This window comes from Genypterus blacodes, unplaced genomic scaffold (assembly GCF_046128005.1).
Source record: "Genypterus blacodes isolate CSIRO-AG114 ecotype Tasmania unplaced genomic scaffold, CSIRO-AGI_Gbla_v1 ptg000053l_1, whole genome shotgun sequence".
Lineage (NCBI taxonomy): Eukaryota > Metazoa > Chordata > Actinopteri > Ophidiiformes > Ophidiidae > Genypterus > Genypterus blacodes.
Window position 1 is genome coordinate 4,283,553 of NW_027466865.1, and position 18,985 is coordinate 4,302,537.

Sequence of the window (18,985 nt, forward strand, 5' to 3'; positions counted from 1 at the left end):
ATTTTTACACAGTCAAAATAACAAAACGAATCCATAGAAGAAGCCTAACTGACATAGAAACTAAATAAGGAGAAAAGTAAAAGTAAAGAGGTGGTTTGCTCTGTTTCGTGTACATCGAGCTCTCGCCACATGGGGGCGCTGTGATAAGACCTCGGTTCACCAACATTACTCTCTTGGTAACAAACTCTGTGTTGTCAAACGTTGCTAAGGAAGTCACCCGGCTAACGTGACTAGCCTCTCTCCAAGCCAAACAAGCCAAACACGTGAAAAACAATGAAAATGCGAACTTTACCATTGTAACTCTGATACAGGTAAAACAAATCAGAACTTTATTCTCATGGCGAAATATATCAAATGGAACTTTACCGGAATTCGTTTGATATTTAACGAGATCCAGTAAACTTAAGCGCTAGCTGATCGCTAACACGGTCTCCATGAAAATACGAGCTAAGCTAGCTTTAGCAGCACCTTCGCTTACATTTGATAGCTTTGCTCGATACTGTAGCTACTCTGGTGAGCTAACTTGGCGTGTCAACCAAGTTTAAATCATGGCGTTCCGTTAAGATAAGGTAGCGGGAAAGTAACACGTTAAATCATTTGCATTTTCTTTCTTCGCTTGCCGCCAAAGGGGAGGTTATTTAACGCTAATCTGGTTAACAATACTCGGTAAAGTTACATTTGAATGAGTTTAAGTGAACTGAAAGCTGAAAGCCTTCCAAGATGACATACTTCTAGTGTCTTTAGCTGCTAAAGTACTGTGTTATATACCCACCTAATATTATTTGGTAAATAAATCTGGTCACAGGTATCAACATATGCCTTTTACCTGCAGAGGGCGCTGTTAAATTCAATTACTGAAACTTTAGAGAACTTTAAGAAATGTGTTTAGCCCCCCGTCTTGTTTGTTTGATGCCTTAATTTGGTTGATTTCCCAGTTTCATCCCTGATTACAATCATATCCTATTATTTGAACTAAAAATGTATTCCTGTCATCTTTTCTTTCTGATCTTTGTCTCCAAATTCTGTGTTTGTCAGCAATGAGAAAGCCGCCTCTGCCTGAGCACAGCTTTAAGTCATGAAATGAGGATGACTGAGGATGAAGCTGACAGCTGCCTCCAACCGACGTGTGAAGACTCTGCTGTCAATGACAACAGAGGCCACTTTGTAGACGCCACAATCTACAAGGAACACACAGATGCCATCAAACTCCCAAAGGTCGCTCGAACCCCAGAGGCTGAGATCGATTTGTTTCACCCTCGGCCGCCCTTGTTACCAAGACTGTCAAAGGCCGGCAAGAGCGTCTCAGTGGATGGAACGACACGAACCAGGCGGTTAAGAAACAGCCAGGAAAGTCTGAGTGACCCAGCTGAGACCGGCTCCTCCACAGACTCGCTCAAAGAGGAGCAAACAACTTCAGCTCCGGGTGGATTTATTCACAGCAGAGCCGCCGTCAGTGGGAACAACCAGGCCTCCTCTGTGAGACCTGTTTCAGCCGCTGTGACCGGATCCCCTGGTCTCTCCGAGTACGAGAGGAGGCCCCGCAGCCAGCAGAGCGACTCCACAGAGCACAGAGCGAGGTCATCCAGGGTGCGTCTCTCTCCGGTGCAATCCGCTCGGCTGCTTCCTGCGCTTGAGAAGAACTTTGCCTCGGCCACTTTAAAGGCAGCTAATCAGATTGACGGGGATTGTTTGGATTATGGCACGTTGGCCAGAGAAAAACTGCAAAGGAACCTGAGTGACAGCCGGCTTCTGGAGAACATGGGGTTTGACAGCACCTCTGTCAACTCTATGAAGTCCTCCTACAGCGTGCTCAGCCCCATCAGGCCGCAGGACGTGAGGAACAGGTGCAGTAGACTTAGGAGGCAGTGGTCCATATCTGCTGGAGCTGAAGTTCTCCTCAGGCTAGATTTGTTACGTTATCTAATCCAGTGTCAGAGTCTTAGTAGAAGCCTGTAACTTCATCTAACCCTTCTAAATGACTCTTGAAATGACTCTAAATTACACTGTCATGGTTTAGAAATCTAGAAGGAATAATGTTCAGTGTCAGGGTTTTCTCAGGCTCCTTCTTTACCGTGACTCAAAGTTAACATTCTATGCCCTTGGTTGCACATTGTGTATGATTTTGGTAGCTTGGGTTCACTTTCTGTGGCGGTGTTCCTTGGGTGGGGCTGATTAACATAATACACTTAATGCACGCTCCTGAAACCAAGGCCTTAGAACTTTACACTGCATTTACTCCTCACTCTTGTCAAAGAAAAGGGAATGGAGGGAGAGTGAGGGGGGATTAAAACAGGATCAGAGGAGATGCTTGATCAGCATATTACTTTTGCCAGTAGAGGCAATAAATGGATCTTAGTCCAGAGCAGCAGTGGACAAAAGCCTTAAGTTCTCTCTTAAAGCTCAACAGCCTGTTCCGATTCATGTTGAGACAGATCCAAAACAGTTGTGATGTAGCAGCCAGAACCAAACCATCATCCTGCTGGTTTCAGTCGATACTATATGAATGGCAAACTTTCCTGTTCAATGTGCTGCCCTGTCTGGTTTCTCCCAGGAGTTTTCTGGAAGGTAGCGTGCTGGGAAGTGGAGCTCTGCTGGGGGCCGAGGAGCTGGACCGCTGCTTTCCCGACAGGAGAGTGGGCGTCTACGTGGCCACCTGGAACATGCAGGGGGAGAAGGTACGAGGGCGGGAAACATAGTTCTGCTGCCACTCACACACTAAGTGACACTGAACAATAGAGCCCTGCCTCTTCAAAGCACAAACTATGCTGTAACCCGGTTTGTTCTGTTTCCAGGGTCTTCCAGGGAACTTAGACGATCTCCTGCTTCCAACAGACTCTGAATTTGCACAAGACTTTTATATCATAGGAGTCCAAGAGGGCTGCCCTGATAGGTATGGAGCGCTTTTTTAAATATATCAATGAAGCACAAGAGAGAGAGTTAATTTGACAAGACTTTCTGACTATCTGTGTCTGTGTGTGTGTGTGTGTGTGTGTGTGTGCAGGAGAGAATGGGAGACTCGTCTTCAGGAGACTCTAGGGCCCTATTACGTCATGCTGTATGCTGCATCACATGGCGTTCTGTATCTCTCTGTGTTTGTCAGAAGGGACCTGATGTGGTTCTGCTCAGGTCAGTCCTGCTTATTTAAACATATTGCAATAGATATTAAATCAAGAATTCACTTTTCTTGCAGTTTGTTGGAATATGAGCTGAATGTATGAATCCTGTCAAAATCTTTCACAAATTGTCAGAATAAATATTTATGCTTCAATGGCTAAAGAGAGTCAAGGCTCAAGGATCAATCATGAAAATCACTTCACACCTAAGCTTTCATGCTGTAAATAAGATAAATAAATGCATGAACTGACGATAGTGCTGACATTTCCATCCTGTTCTTCATTGATCAGATTTATAAAATGCTCTGACTTCTAGAGTCTAACCACCATATTTGCTCTGTTGACCCATTCAGAGGTGGAACACGCCACAGTCACAACCAGGATCATCTCACAGATCAAGACCAAAGGGGCTGTGGGCGTGGCCTTTATCTTTTTTGGCACGTCCTTCCTCTTCATCACCTCCCATTTTACCTGTGAGTATGTTTTTTTTTTCTGGTCAGGAAGGTTTTTAACCTCAAGGCTGTTCTCAGAACGACCGAATATTTGCGTTGTCGAGTCTTTCTCCCAACTGCCAGTTTCAGCTGCGGACTGAGATTCAGACTCATAGAGCCACTTCAGGAGGCTCAGACGTTTTCGTGTGTTTCTTTATTAGAAGCAGGGTTTTGTCAGGTCCTCTACCATGAAGCCAGTTTGAATTCAGATAGGGATGGATGCTGTCACTGTCATCAATCATGGGTTTATTTCTCACTTGCAGCCATGTGCGGAGATGTTGCCTATAGATTCATGGGCCTTAACCGTCTTGGTAATAATGGAAACAATGGTCACAGGAACATCAGGCTCTTTGAAGATGTTCTTGTTGCATGTATGGCTTCCTCCTTAGTACATCTGGCTAAGTGAGTCACAATACTAGAGGCACTTGTGATAATTATTAGAGAGTAGTATTCCTTAAGTATCACTACCAGCACCGATGCTTTGAGCCTTATCTATTTTACACTGTACTTATACTTCACATTCCTGCTTTTACATCTGCTACTATATTAAATACGTAGCACGCTACCACATGCATTAACGTGTCATTCTGTCCGTCATAGCTGGAGATGCCAAAGTGTACGAGCGGATACTGGATTACAACAAGATCATCGAAGCTCTCGCTCTTCCAAAAAGCCTTCCAGACACAAACCCTTATCGCTCCACACCCTGTACGTCTTTTTAAGTTTGTGTTTTTGACAAATTGTGCTTTTTAATACACCCACAGTTAAAATGTGTGATTGATCATTTAATGGCTTGATTGGCTGCAAAGAAATGTCTATTTGAACTTGACAGCTGGCCTAACATCTGTCTTCAAATGTGTTTAATCTTTCTATAACAACAGGTGGTGTTGTCTCTCCCTTTTCACACAATCTTCACTTGATTTAATCACAAAATTGTATTCTTCCATAGCTGATGTCACCACGCGGTTCGACCAGGTCTTCTGGTTCGGTGACTTTAACTTCCGGCTGAGTAAGGACCGGGGGGAAGTGGAGAACATCATGAAGCAGGCAGTAGGCAATGATATGAGCTCTCTGCTGCAGCATGACCAGCTGTCCAAGGAAATGAAAGAAGGTATGATATCCTAGAAAGAAGACTTAAGTGGCATGTCAACTGGAAAACATTCTGTTGTGTTGTTTCGTACAGCCGTGTGCTTTGTTTTCCTCCCCAAGGTTCCATCTTTAAAGGCTTCCAGGAAGCACCCGTGCACTTCCGCCCCACATACAAATTTGACATTGGCTGCGACGTCTACGACACCACATCCAAACAGAGAACGCCGTCATACACAGTGAGACATCCGTCCATATTTTCTAGCTTCTGTAATTGCGATCTACACCTGCCAGAGCTCTCAAAGTTTGTTTCGACCTTCTGTTTCTGTCACAGGATAGGATTTTGTTCAGGAACAGGCAAAGTGATGATATTAAGGTCGTCAAGTACACAAGCTGCTCTAACATCAAGACCTCGGACCACCGCCCTGTCATGGCCGTCTTCCAGGTCAAACTGAGGCCAGGTAGAGACAAGTGAGTCCCACTGCGCCGTTGTCAATCAAAAAACATAGCTAGTGTGAGACAGCAACACGGGTTTTGTTTTTGCAGTTTCAATGTGTTGGAAGAATGTAGTTCTCAAGACAGATTTAAGGATACATTTAATAATCTATAAATTGTCAGTGACCAATAAGTAATATTGTTTGTCCCCGTCTCTTTCAGTATCCCCCTGTGTGCGGCACAGTTTGACAGAACCCTGTACCTGGAGGGCATCAGGAGGAGGATGACCAGAGAGATGAAGAGAAGAGAAGCCATGAACCAAAGCAGCAGCACCATCTGTTCCATCTCTTAATGTGGACTTAAATACCTGGATAGACCAGATCAGACTGGGGTGGGCCGGATCCGACTGTGCCAGATCCTGGAGTCCAGATAGAAAAAAGGACCAAATAGAAACCAGAGTTGTCTTAACCCAGAATTCAGTGCAGGCTAAATTAACTGAGCATTGTGTGCCCTCTACTGGCCATTGTTAGCAAGTGTTACTGTATACAATTCTTGAGCAAGGGGGTACGGAGTAAGAGTAAATAAAATATTTAAAGAATTAAGCGCTGCACGGTTCTATAAGTATCTTTTCTGCTAAAAAAAAAACAAGATACTTTTCTAAAACCTGGTTTAATTGCACTTACTTTTCCTTAAGGAATTAATTCACACAACTTCAACCTAGAAACCTAATTGTGATGCAGTGTCCGATTTGGGCCTGGCTTTCCTGTTTCCTTTTGCCTAATGGAAACTTTACATACATGACTCAACCTCACTTACTCTTATTCAGACTGTTGAGTTTTGTAGTTTCTTGACTGTTTTCCGATTCTTGAGAATGTGTTTCATCTTAAAACTGAGTCATGGACACAGGATAAGCACTGAGAGGAGATGTGATTTGTTAATGTAAAATTTTGTACATTTGTAACATTTGATTGTTTTTATTAATTGATTATTTCAATAAGATGTTACTTATCCTTTCTATTTGACTGATTCTTTTTGCAGCAAGGGTACAAAGGCACTAGATTTACACTAGAATGAGTTTGCTTTGTTATGTGACAGAGTGCCTGCACATGTAGTTGAATAGAGAGGAGATCTGTGCTTTGATAACCTGTAACAACAACAACAATACACAATACAAAGTGAAATATTTTTTCATTTTCAGATAAGAGCTTTACAATACCTCCGAGATGTGAAAGTAACAGAAATGACATCACTACTGTCTGGACACGTGATGAGTACATGGCTGCTGTTGCAGGTTTGGTCACACCAATCCTGACTTCTCCTTTGCTTTGGAGGAGACACTCTGAAGTGCTTTATTTGAATAGAAACCGTTTCCTCCACATTTTGACAATACATTAAAAAAAAAGAAAAAAGGCAACACGCCCGGTGAAACTTAAGTTTTAGAAGGAAATAGTCGCTCGTAGTTCCATTAACCTGAGACACTGCTGAGATGTTAGCCGCTCGCCATCTGTGCTCACCAGCAGTGACCCAACCTGACTGTATTGAAAAAACAGTTTGCCGTCGGTACATTTAGATGGAACTGTTCTCACATTTCAGTCAATACTCTTGATTAAGGTCAAAACATGCAGTAAAACAACATGGATGGAATTTATATGAATCACTTGTTCATAGAATATACACCCGGTGCGTGTGACGGTAGCTTAAACTGACTGTAAGACAATCGCATGATTAAATGCCAAACACATAACCTCACCAACTTCGGTTTGCCGGGTTTGATATGATTTTGGTGTTTGTGTTATTGTTTGTTTAGGGGAGGAAGTCTATTTTAATATTTGTAAAGATGAATGTACATGTACGAAATGTAATGTCATTCATTCATCGACTTTAAAGTAAGAGCAAGTAAGTGAATAAGCTGTTTTTTGGGTAAACCATCCCTTTAAATCCAAACTGCAAACCTTTTCTGGAAATACCGAAATGGGGCTTCCCGCCAGCGAAGAATAAATACATATACTAATTGTAATAATGAAGGTAGAGACGAAAAAAATCTAACTTTACTTTAAAAAATCCGCACTCTGCGGTTCAGTGTGTCTCCAGAGAGAGCTGTGTGCGGTTCTGAGCTGGGAGGGGCCACTGTTGAAAGCTTCCAGTCCAGTTTATTGACAGTGTCCATTTGCCAGTGGTACCTGGCGAAATGGGGATAAGGTCTATCGGAAGAGGCGATACATGCGGGGCAGCCGTCCGTCCTTGCTGGACAGAGCAGCCTGGATGTGTTCATACGAGGGCAGCTCTGTCAGGTCTCCCAGAGCTGCTACTGCTGGTTTGCTGCGCAGCATCTTGGTGGTCACTCTCTTAATGTCGCTGGCTGTCACGTGGCCTGAGAAGCAGGAAATAAGGTAGTAAGCTTTGCAACAACAGCAATTCTGACATGATATTACTAACAAGTAATACATTCAGATGATTTAAAAAAGCTTTGTTAATCACCACAAATGACAGATTAGCCTCAATACTCACTTATTAGTGAACATAGTTCATGTGGCAGCTTTCTCTTTCCTGTGGAAAGAACTTGGCGACCAACATCTTCAAAAACAACTGGACGTGACTCGAGGTTCATCATCAACATGGACTTGAGCTGCGTCTTGGCCCGTTCCAGCTCCATCTGGATTCAGAAATCAAGCAAAAGATTCTGTGAATGTCACATCGTCTCATTGTTTGTTGAGCTTGTGGAAACACTTTAAGTGACCAATTTATTACCTCGCCTGCATTTCCAGTCATCTGAACAAACTCTTGAGTTATGATCTCCACCATGTCCCGTACCTGGAGACAAATGTATATGATGTGAAGGCTGGATATGAATCAACAAAGACCCACAAAGACCTTACAAACAATGAATCTGCTGCTCTCTAGTTCACCAACCTGTCTGGGATCAGCACTGGCATGGATGCACAGAAGGCCACTATCCTCGTAGCTGTGATGGTAGGAGGTGGCATTGTACATCCAGTGATGCCTGCGGAAAGGACGAGACACAGCATGACAATCAGCAAAACTGGCGAAAATGATAAAACCCAAAGTCTTGTGAGCTACAAGGTACTGTGAGGATCCTGTAAAGCCACGAGGAGTTTGTTAGACGTTCACCTGTTGAGCACGTTCAGGTACAGACGAGTGAACATGCCTTTCCCAGGTCCTCCTGCAGAAAAGGAGCCGCCTCCACCCATCATCATGTTAAGCACCGCAAACGGGATGAAGTCCTCCTCCTGTATGACAAATAGTAAAGAAATGGTTAGTTGGATGGACAAAACTCTCAAACTCATAATTCATTTATCAGACAAAATTGCCAAACATTTGCTAGTTACAGCTTAAAATGCAAAGTAGTCATCTTAGTCCTAACGTATTGAATACTTGAATGAATTTTTTTTTCTATGTTGCTCAGATGAAGCAACAAAGTTAAAGACACTTTGAGGGTTTTGTTGACTTGCTGATGGGTAGAGGTCATGATTTGAAGGCTTCATAAAGGTTTTTCACCCACCAGGAAAGAGCAGCTCTCCAGGCCGATCATGATGTGTGTGAGCTCCGGGATGGGGGCCGGGCCCAGGCTCACGTCCGACATGTCTTTCTCCATCTAACGGGATCAAAACAGACCGTTAACATTCCACCTTAAAGCCTCACTAGGCGCAGTATCATTACATCACAATCTTTTTTTCTGATTTCTCTCTCAGTTCATTGCCAAAAAGGGTTTACTCACTGCTGAGCTGGTAAAAGGCCAAGTGCATTAGGCAGGGAAACATTATATGTGAAAGACCAAATGGATTAATAACCTTTACAATCCCGCCTGTGTACTGCGCTACCGACAGGTCCACGTTGGCTGATATACCCGTTCCCCACACAGGCCTGGCGTCCAGTAGGAACTTCCTGGCGCATTCCACCAGCTGCTCGTGCTCGATCCCCACGCCGGCCAGCACCATGCGCTCGGGACGGTAGTAGTTGCTCAGGTAGTTGTGTAGCACTTTCTTGTCAATGGTGTCCACGTTGTCTGCTGGGCAAAAGCGAGGAAGGCCGACCGTGTTGCCTCGATACGCCGCCTGGAAACAGGAAGACTCGTCAAGATGATGTGAGAGGGAAAGAAGATGGCTCACTCTTATAGGCACCAACTCAAAGCGTAAGAGTGATTCTTCTTGGTGTCACTACAGCACACAACTGGTGTTGCAAATCAACAGTGTGACTCACAGCGTGGATCATCTCTGTCAGTAAGGGCTCAGGATCCGGCCGCATGTTCAGGTCTTCTAACTCGAAGCGTACCGCCATTTTGGTCATGTCAATCTCTTCATCTACGCACAAACACATGCAAGGTGCATCTCAATAAGCAGCTGAATCAGTGGGGAAAGACATGTCACTCAGACTGTGTGGGGCGAGAGTTTACCCAGCAGGCGCGGCTGTAGGACAGCATCAGAGAGCAGACTGACCACCGTCTCCAGACCCTTCACCTCAGCAGACACTGCGTACATGGTGGTGTCTCTGCACGGCCAGATGGAGGACGTTATGCACACAACACATCTAGGCTACATTCACAAAAGAAAAGCCATTTTAGACTGAACTTTACCTCGATGTTTGGCAGTCACATATCCCTCCATGTTTTTCCAGCGTGAGGAGGATTTCATCTCTGCTCCCATACTGAGCTGTAGACTGAAGATGCAGAGGATTGTTGTCAAAAGCAGCTCGCAGGTACACAAACACTGGTACTGATTGTAGACGGGAACAGAGGCAAATCAATGCTTCGTATCAATTCTGCAAACTTTTGCGTTTCATACTCAAGTTTATAGCCAAACAGATCGCAGTTTCTTTAATCTCCAAGTCTGTACTTTGCTCATGCAGGAGGAGGTGGGTATTAACTGTCAAAGGCCAATGAAAATCATCACAATAATGAGCCAATTCCTCTGGTGTGAAAGCCAAATAGACGTTAGAAATCGTCAAAGGAAGATAAAATTCTCTGCTCTAAAAATCTGCATTTTCAGCAGAAAGGGCACAGGTAGTAGTATGATAGTATAAACGTTTGGCAGAAATGCAGACACAAAGAAAAAGATATTAGGAAATCTTCAGAAAACTAATCCGCTGATGAACAAGCGGACATGGTTGTGTCACACCATCTTTTATAACATCTTATACTTAGTTTTGCATTCACAAGCCAACAGAGCCAAAGTCTGCTGTGACCTAAATCCAGTGACACTGACTGGGATTTCCTTTTATCCTTCAAAATAAAAGGAAATTAAAATACCTTCTATGGCCTATTACATGTCAAGAGTAACGACTAATTACTTACAGAAAAGGCGAGTTTCTCTAAGAAGTGAGCTATTCCACTGGGATACTTTGCTTCATGTCTGGATCCAGAGTTTACTAAAACTAAGAGGGAGAGAAAGAAAGAAATCATCCACATTTTATCTGCCTCATCAGGTTCTAAACGTGTTCAGAGCAAAGCGTTTCCTTATCACGACTTCAACTTACTTCCAACGGTGCAGAATTGACCAAACTTGTCTTGAGACGCTACTTTAAGGCCGTTTTCCAAAGTGGTGATCTTGGTCTCATACTTCTCCTGGCCGTCCACGGACGCAAACACCGGCTTAGGGATGCCGGGCAACTGGGTGGACAGAGAGATGTTGGGGTAGCCGCCACCGCTGCTGCTGTACCTCCTGTAAGCGGCCATTCCAAACCTTCAACCAAAAGGGAAGAGAAGACAACATCTTTATGATGAGAAATGGAATATGGAGATAAACACAAATGTATTCAAATGTAAGACCATAATAAACTTGACGTCAGGTAGTTTCTTTTCATCTCATTTATTTCCATGTTTTGTCAGGAAATGCGGTTCTAAATAACACACAAAAGTACTAAACGTGCTTTTAAGCTGATGTTACATGTAGTTAGTACACATTTGACGTAACATGGTGATGTAAAAGTGACTGTGGCGACTGAAACTCAAGGAACAGACCATTCAATGAAACTTAACATGTTTATTTACGCTCGTCACTCACAACAAAGCTTGATAAACACGTTCATGAACATTTAGTAACGCAGGTGAGTGACAGGTGCGTTGAACTTCCAGTGTGTAAGTGACAGCGAACACTTGCTACCATGCTAACTGAGTGAGCTAACATGACGAGGGTGTAAAATGTCGCGCCGGTCACGTGACACGGAACCTCCCACGTGCAGCTCGGCGGTGTAGTTGTCAAACCCCCGCGCGCTTATTAGTGCAAACACTTGCAATAGAAGGTTCGTTACCTTTGAACACGACTCCAGGTTTTGCACCTCGACATGTGCGCCGCCATCTTGGCTCCTCTGTGACGAAATGCAACCCGGAAACTAATGAAACTTTTCTGTTTGCACTTCCTCCTCTGAACCCTACACAGCGACGGCGACTAGGTGACGCTCTGATGACGTCATTCCATCTTGCCGGCAGCTACAAAAACTGAACCAGACATTCACTTTTGCGTTTTTTGACACACATACCCAACAGTGACTATAGATTATATGTGTTCATTCATTTTAATATCAACCATTAAATATACCTGGAAACTGTTGATTTCTGTGCTCTAAAGGGACCAATTAGGATCTTAAACACGATTAACTGAGTGTATCTGACTATATTGAAATACTGATTGATTCATATTCTTGTATATTTTCAGAGAGATTATTCACATTTTCCAACAAGGTGAGTAAAAATGTACAAATATTGACAGCAGAGTTATGTCTCCAATGTAGTTTTAATACAGTAATACAGGGAACGTAAATCTTAGTGAGTGAAGAGAAACAAACCAGTAAAACAACTGTCAACATTTGTTGAGGTCACACGGTTGTAGCACTGAAACTAGCAGTAGCAGTGATACATACATTAACAACACATGCTCACAGTAGGTATTGCTGTAGCACCTGGTCACAGAAGAGAATTTATGTGCTTTTCACTCAAACCTTTTTACTGAGAAATTAAAATCCATACAAAACAATGTACCACATCCTGGAAGACAGAGAGAGGGACAACAAACTACTAATATCATAACTAACAGAAAGGGGGGAAATACCATACAGCCACATACCATATTAAGATTATAATCTGTTTTTTTTTAATTTGTATAATTTACATGACTGAATCATGAAGCATCACAAACACTAATTAAAACAAGCAATGATGAGTCATTTTAGGTTGTTAATGCTTAGTTGATTGATTGATCAAGAATACATGATTACATACATTGTATAGGTTTAATTTAACTCATTGGTACTCTCAGCAGCAAGATGCAACCATGACTTCAGCCTCACACTCACTCCTCTGACTCACTCATCTGACAATCTGGACAAAGTACAACATTGGTGCATACAAACTATTTTCATTTGCAATAATGGTCATAATAATCCATAATAATAACCCCCCTACAGATCACCGGGCCTAAAGTTGTTTAAAGTTCAGTTGATGGTTTCCGTGGTTCTGCCTCTTCCTGGTTGCGTGGAACATGGTAGGACACGTATGGACACCACTTGGTGTTGTTGCACACCAGTTTCTTCAAAGTAGCTGTTTTGACAATATTGAAGCCTGTCTCTCCTCCAAAGGTGCTGGGCTTCCAGTATTGTGGGGAGCAGATAGCATTTCCCATCAGGCCTTTCAGGGAGAACGGAGCACCCATCTCCATCATGCTTTCACCAAAGATGCTGTTAGGACGCGTCTTCTCTAGCATGATACCAGGAAAAAATTCCAAAGCATCTATGTCTCCGTAGAGCTCCTCCAATTCTTCGGCCATTTCCTCGTCATCTGTTTGAAAAAGATCAATTAACCACGTTCAGCATTAATGTTGGAAAATCAACCAACCACCGCACCTATATGATTATAGTTTTATATCAAATGTGTTACATTGATCATAAAGAAACATTAGAAATAATGAGAGGTTGATCCCTCATATATGGCTCACACAAATCAATAACGGAACATTTCTCTTGTTATTAATACAGTGCTGCTCCTGCTCACCTGTAAATTCATGAAAAGATGAGTATGGTTTGAGCTCAAACTTCTTCCTGTATTGGTTGAAGGATTGTATACGTCCTTCTCTGGAATCGTTGAGGCTTAACTCTGCCACATAAAGTAGTTGTGCAGGAGAATTGTGACCACCACCTATCTGGTAGACAGAGAAAGACAAGCCATCATTCAGGAAGCTTTCACACTTTAAAGGACGAGACACAAGAAACAAACAGGGAAAAGAGATTCAAAGTTCCTCTACATGAAGTTGTTGGTTTGAATTCTCCCAAATCCCCCAAAAGCACCTAAGCTGCACGTAAACCACATGACCAATTCTTTAGTTCCTCTACCTGTCCTGCATGCTGTCGAGAAAAGGAATCCACAAGTTTCTCGATGCCGTAATGTGTCAGAATTGTGGTGTTGTACAGAAACTCTCCTAATGGGATTTCATCTCCATCAATGAGGAAGGTGTCAGGCATCAGTTGGTGCCAGTGGTACAGTTGGACGAACTCCATGGCAATGCGGTTGGTGTATTGAAACTGTTCATTGAAGAGCAGTGTGGGGTCAAACAGCAGCTTCAGATTGTAACCACTCAGCTGCTGCACGTACTCTTCAATTATAATGTGGATGATCTCTCCTTGGGGACACAGATTAAAAAGAAAAGTGAATGTTTTACACACTTCCTGCCATATGAAACCTATTAAAGGAAAGGTGGTTGTTTTTACTTGAAACTAGAACAAACATAATATAAAGTACTGATTACCTGTCAATCCATGTGATTTCAAGTTTAGAACTCAGCATTTGTAATAATTAAAATTTAAGTCTATCTGAACCCACAATGGATTTGAACTAAACGTTTCCCTGAACCCTAAACCCTGAACTGCCTATGACCCAGCAGCCCTCACCGATAATGATGAGTCTGGAGGTCTGGAAGAGCTGCTCATCATCCCAGGTGGGATGTTCTGCCTTCAGGATGTCACAGATGCGGTTATGCTCCCTCAGCCAAAGGGTGGCGTACATGCACAGACCTGGCACCAAGCCAAAGTGCTCATGACCAATGGCCAGACGATGCTCATCTGGGACATGTTTAGGGTAATACATTTTCACAGGAGCATCCAGAACTGTAGGCGGGTACATCTCACCATTTAGCACCTGCAGACAAACGTGAGAGAAGATTATGCTTGATTATATTATATAAATAAAATATTTAAACACAGATAAAATAATACATGTTTTTGCTTTAAGTCTACTCTCTTCAATGGGATGATGCAACATCTGAAGTTATTAATGTTTTCAAAACCTTATATTTCATCTTTCCATCTTTGCGAAGTCGTAGGAGGTGCTGTCGTTCAAGGTTATCTCCATAGATATTTCCAGCATCAACCTGAGTGGGACATTAGTAATATGTAGGGAATGAAGTCTGACACAAATAAATGGCTCCCAGCAAGAATTTGGGTGCAATCATGCGATAACCCATTGTCATGGGGACACATTTTACATATTTATTCATATTTATTGATTTAAACATTTTATTATAGGTTGATTGATCAGTAAACTGTCAAACCTGTAATGTACATAGAACAAATGCATTATTCTTAACACTCATTTAGTAAGAGTCCTGGCTACATTCTGTATCTCACCCCATGTCCTAATGCTTTGGTGTAAATCGCTCCCAAAATGTGATCTGTCCTGAAGAACATGTGGGTGAAGTGCTGGGCCATGAAACCAAACATCACATTCGTTCCCTGGGGCTCTGGTCTGAATTTTGTCCTCTTTAAGAAATGTTGAGAAATCAACTTGGGATCAGGGAGGACAGCTTTGCCTAGAGAGGAAGAGAAAAACCCTTTTACAATGAATGAACTTCAAAGTCAGTCACAACTGCCTTTGTCTCAGTCGCGGTCAGTTGTTCTAACAAATTATGCTGCTGCTGATCCAGAATCCATGCCTCATAAACACAGAGAAACTAGTTCATGTACTTTCATCTGGTTTATACTTGTGTGCTTATGCTCCGGTCTCACCTTTAGTCCCCATTGGCAAAGGGCAGTCCTCAGGAATGGGAGGTAGGAGGCGGGTGTAGAAGGTGAGGTTGTAGTAGGACTCCCAGCTGAGGTAGTTATACTTGCTATTGTAAGTCGGAGGGGTTGGAATGAGGTGGGTTCTGACTTTGGGAGGACAAAAACATAGAGGGGTCAGCAATACACTGACTGCACAGTGTTAAGATAATATTGTGTCCATCTGTATCTTCCACACATATCACATGCTGCGTTATAATGACCAAATACAATTGTGTGACAGTCTGCGCTACTGTGACAGGCTACTTACGGGTGAGCATCAATTTCATAATTTTGCCTCGCAGGAAAGTGTTGTTAACAAAGTCCCACAACCATTGGAAGTGGGTGAGGAAGAAGTGAGTGGTGTCTGTGCTGGGCTTGACCAAGAGCTGGATCCTGATCCAGAAGTCCGCTATGGAAAAACACACGCGCACCAATTATTCAGAGAACAAAGCACATTCAGCAAAGATGAGTTGATCAATTTTCATTATTTTTAATTACATACCACAAACACCAGATGATGCTAGAGCACCAACAATATCAGGTGTCGTTCCCTATTCTCAGACCTTCATTTTACTTTCCATACTCTCAAGTTTCATTCATTATTCCTGATTTACTGTATATATACACTTGCACATACAGTAAAGTTTACTTACGAATACTGCAGTTTTTTCCATAGTAGCCAGTGCGGGTGCAGTCACACTCATAGCCATCAGAGCCAAATCTGACACACACGCCTCCATTCTCGCACGGGAAGTAGCAACATGGATTCACTGCAAAGAAGAAGCGGGAAAGTGAGAATAAGTCAGTAAATGAATGAAATTTACCGCATTTGCTGTGTGGGTTGCTACAGATTTCATAGATGAACTTACTGGGCTGTACTATAATGTAAAAAAAAGTAGCTTTTTAAAGGGGGGAGTTTTCATTATTTACCCGCATGTTTATACCATAAAACAGGAAGAAGTGTGTGTAAAACATATAGTCAAAGTCGTCAAAGTTCAGGTTCAAACCCTGAAAGTTTAATTTCTGCTTTGTCCTTCACTTCTGTTACACCAGAGGTTTCAAAATAGGAATGTGAAAATATAAAAAACAAGTTCAGTCCGAGGTGACGTTGTGCAGTCTGGGTGAGGAGAACAAGAGAGAAGTGAAGCTGCTTACCAACACTGGAGTCATCAGCACATGATGAGTCCTCCATCAGGCACAGGAGGGTGAAGGCCCAGATGGGAATGAAGCGAAGCACTAAATAAAAATAAGAACATGTATAATTTTTGAAAGTGTGTGAAAACACCAAGGTCTGTATAATAAAAGAGTGCGTTTAGATGAAGGACTCACCTCTCATCGCTCTCAGTGAAACACCTGCCACTTTATCTGTGTGCGTAATTTTAACAGATTAGAGCTTGATTATGAGTGTTAGTTGCTGCATGGTGTTTTTATAATGAGATCAACTGGGCGGTAACTACAATTTCTAACAGTCTGCAAAAGCAATTTAAGTAACATTTTAGAGATTCAAATTGCAGTTTGTTTCAGGACATCCTCATTTTCACATTTTGCCTCTCAACTCTCCTGAACACTTTTGGATGTTTGTGGCTTTGTGCATTTCAGCTTTTTACATTTAGTTTCCTTGCTTTTCTTTACATTTGGTTAGACTTGTGAATACTGTACTTACATTTTTAAAGCAGCACAGCAGCAGACTACTACATGGTTTAAAAAGAGGCTCATTACGTCCAAGAGGTTATGTTTAAATCCATGATGATTTGTTTGCTTGTCTACAATTAAATATTGTTACAGCCTAGGGTCACTAAAATCAAAGTGCCAAATAGTTTATTCACTGTTTCTAAATAAATAAATTTACAGAGCGGCCAGCTATTGAATAATATCTACATTTACTCTTGTAACATGATAATCATTTCTGCCTCTTACAACTATGACACATTAACAAACCCACAGGCTGTATGGAGATAATAACATGGTGTTCCCTCTGTGAGAGTGGAAATGAACTCATGTGTCCTTGCTCAGTCACTCTGACATACACACATAATAAACTGCACTCCTTTCAATCAAAGGAAAACATGATCATGTTTGGTTAAGTGTTATTTCCAGTCAGGTTGGTGCTTGTTAATATTCTGGTTAGAATCTCACTTAACCTCATTGCCTCCACTCAATCAACATTTTACATGCAAACAATAAAGACAAAAAAATAGTCCAAGCAGTGATACACTAACTTAGCCCAATGTAATTTATGTGAGGTTAAAACTGAGCTTCATCATTCCCCTTATAATATTACATTTGATAAACAATGCATTCTAACTCATACTGATACAGATCCCAGGTGACACGACCATCACATCCTTTAAACATTGAAGACACACACATACGTTCATTTCACTTACAAATGAGGTGATCTGGTTTCCCTTTGTCCTCCTCACAGCAGCTGAAGTGGTGTGTGAGTTACTCCAAGCCTCATCCGTTTGGTGTAAGGATGCAGTCAAATATGACTAAAAGTGGTAAAGATCTAAATTTAAACCAAAAAGATACAGTAACACAATCTAAATTAACACCTAAAATACAGTAAATTCACATCACTGAGGTGTTTTCACACATCAGCAGAAGCACAGGCGGCACAGCAACAGCGAGAAAGTTCACAATCGCCTCCCTCTGCATCCTGTCAGTCACTGTCAGCTCTATGTTAACAAAGAGCACAATGGATGTATACTGCCTGTGATGCAGGATTTCTCTTAACTTAAGTCTTAGAAGGGCTATTCACTCTAGGCATGATGAACATTATAACTTGTACCTTTAATGGCCCCTATAGAAAGCTGATATTCATTAACAGTGCAAAGACCTGTAGGTGTGTGCATGATGTGACTGGGCGACTACAACTAGAAAAAGCTTTCCCTGGACCCCTTAGATCACATCTGAACCCAAGTCCAGGCCTGGTGATGAAGTTAAGATATATCATCCTACCCTTTGCCAAAGATTATATACGTCCTGATATAATATCTACAGGTGCAGTGATGACAATATGTTGAAATGCAACCGAACTCCCAGAAACACAGTAGAGTCTCTTGACAAGAAATGTAAAAGACAGTGTGACCTACTTGGATACTCACTCACTATCTCTACCACTGTCATATTTATACGGCTTCCTGTTCTTCCATCACATTTGCAGAAGTACAAGGGTAACATTCTGCAAGTGTGAATACTGTATACATGAACTAAAACGTTTTTTATTGTGTTTTGCAGAGTGCTTAGATAAAGTTAGTTTGCTAAAGCTATGGCATATTTCTAACCAAAAAACACATTATTCCTCTAAATACTGAAACATTCACAACAAAAGTATCATTCACTTATCAGTGGAGGCAGGCAGATTAAGCAAATACATCATTTAAAGACAAAAAACTGCCCACCAACACAAACCAACAGAGACAGGAAGCCTAAAACTAAAATGATAATAATGGGGCGCTTTCCTGTTAGAACAGAGCTCCATGTAGTGAGCTCCATATCTGTAAGGAAACAAATGTGTTGTCATGTTGACATGTTAGTCTATTGAGAAGAAAGAGTGAACTCTAATTTTCCACAGAATAACCCACATCTTAGTTTACCTTCTAATAAAGAACAACAACTGACAAAACTCTACAATCCCAGAAATTGAGGCTAAAATGCTCTATAATGTATTGGATTGACTTTATTCTAGAAACTTTGAATGCTTTTCTTCTTCTGCAGGCAGAGTTGTGTGACAACAGACTTAGCTTAATGTACATAACATTTCATTATGAAATTGAAGATAAATGATGTGCATGATGTTACTGTGATCTCAGTGCT

General features: G+C 42.0%; 3 protein-coding genes across 4 annotated transcripts; 1 reads left to right on the forward strand and 2 right to left on the reverse strand.

Annotated features, from left to right (window-relative positions):
- The first annotated feature begins 211 nt into the window (after positions 1-211).
- inpp5e (inositol polyphosphate-5-phosphatase E) lies at positions 212-6,140 on the forward strand. The gene is made up of 11 exons (XM_076150979.1): positions 212-311; positions 1,036-1,844; positions 2,552-2,675; positions 2,793-2,890; positions 3,002-3,126; positions 3,467-3,586; positions 4,205-4,312; positions 4,554-4,715; positions 4,814-4,929; positions 5,025-5,161; positions 5,348-6,140. Exons 2-11 carry the CDS (start codon positions 1,081-1,083, stop codon positions 5,475-5,477), a joined length of 1,884 nt encoding a protein of 627 aa, XP_076007094.1. The 5' UTR covers positions 212-311; positions 1,036-1,080; the 3' UTR covers positions 5,478-6,140.
- Positions 6,141-6,296: 156 nt separating this feature from the next.
- On the reverse strand, positions 6,297-11,460 carry pmpca (peptidase, mitochondrial processing subunit alpha). The gene is made up of 13 exons (XM_076150980.1): positions 11,390-11,460; positions 10,616-10,821; positions 10,434-10,513; positions 9,717-9,799; positions 9,537-9,631; positions 9,344-9,444; positions 8,935-9,198; positions 8,646-8,738; positions 8,255-8,373; positions 8,036-8,126; positions 7,874-7,936; positions 7,634-7,778; positions 6,297-7,496 (listed from the first exon to the last, which is right to left on the reverse strand). Exons 1-13 carry the CDS (start codon positions 11,434-11,436, stop codon positions 7,327-7,329), a joined length of 1,557 nt encoding a protein of 518 aa, XP_076007095.1. The 5' UTR covers positions 11,437-11,460; the 3' UTR covers positions 6,297-7,326.
- A 404-nt stretch (positions 11,461-11,864) lies between these two features.
- ptgs1 (prostaglandin-endoperoxide synthase 1) lies at positions 11,865-17,742 on the reverse strand. 2 transcript variants are annotated; one of them, XM_076150608.1, is made up of 12 exons: positions 17,554-17,742; positions 16,496-16,531; positions 16,322-16,402; positions 15,820-15,936; positions 15,435-15,575; positions 15,131-15,274; positions 14,753-14,934; positions 14,413-14,496; positions 14,018-14,264; positions 13,463-13,749; positions 13,125-13,272; positions 11,865-12,911 (listed from the first exon to the last, which is right to left on the reverse strand). In XM_076150608.1, the coding sequence occupies exons 2-12, from the start codon at positions 16,500-16,502 to the stop codon at positions 12,562-12,564; spliced, it is 1,788 nt and encodes a 595-aa protein (XP_076006723.1). In that variant the 5' UTR covers positions 16,503-16,531; positions 17,554-17,742; the 3' UTR covers positions 11,865-12,561. The 2 variants fall into 2 exon arrangements, 1 of the variants encoding a protein (XP_076006723.1); XR_012963686.1 differs by having other exon boundaries at positions 12,780-12,911; positions 13,125-13,268.
- Positions 17,743-18,985: the final 1,243 nt, after the last annotated feature.

What these genes read in the sequence shown, in the direction of transcription:
- inpp5e (XM_076150979.1), top strand. Translation starts at nt 1,081, where the DNA reads ATGAGGATGACTGAGGATGAAGCTGACAGCTGCCTCCAACCGACGTGT. An exon ending in CAAGAGGGCTGCCCTGATAG is followed by an intron (nt 2,891 to 3,001) that starts GTATGGAGCGCT and finishes GTGTGTGTGCAG; the next exon opens with GAGAGAATGGGAGACTCGTC. An exon ending in GTCCAAGGAAATGAAAGAAG is followed by an intron (nt 4,716 to 4,813) that starts GTATGATATCCT and finishes TTCCTCCCCAAG; the next exon opens with GTTCCATCTTTAAAGGCTTC.
- pmpca (XM_076150980.1), bottom strand. Translation starts at nt 11,436, where the DNA reads ATGGCGGCGCACATGTCGAGGTGCAAAACCTGGAGTCGTGTTCAAAG. An exon ending in TAGAGAAACTCGCCTTTTCT is followed by an intron (nt 9,800 to 10,433) that starts GTAAGTAATTAG and finishes CTGCATCTTCAG; the next exon opens with TCTACAGCTCAGTATGGGAG. An exon ending in TGACTGGAAATGCAGGCGAG is followed by an intron (nt 7,779 to 7,873) that starts GTAATAAATTGG and finishes TTCTGAATCCAG; the next exon opens with ATGGAGCTGGAACGGGCCAA.
- ptgs1 (XM_076150608.1), bottom strand. An exon ending in TGCTGATGACTCCAGTGTTG is followed by an intron (nt 15,937 to 16,321) that starts GTAAGCAGCTTC and finishes TCTTCTTTGCAG; the next exon opens with TGAATCCATGTTGCTACTTC. An exon ending in ATGGAAAGATGAAATATAAG is followed by an intron (nt 14,265 to 14,412) that starts GTTTTGAAAACA and finishes GTTTGTCTGCAG; the next exon opens with GTGCTAAATGGTGAGATGTA.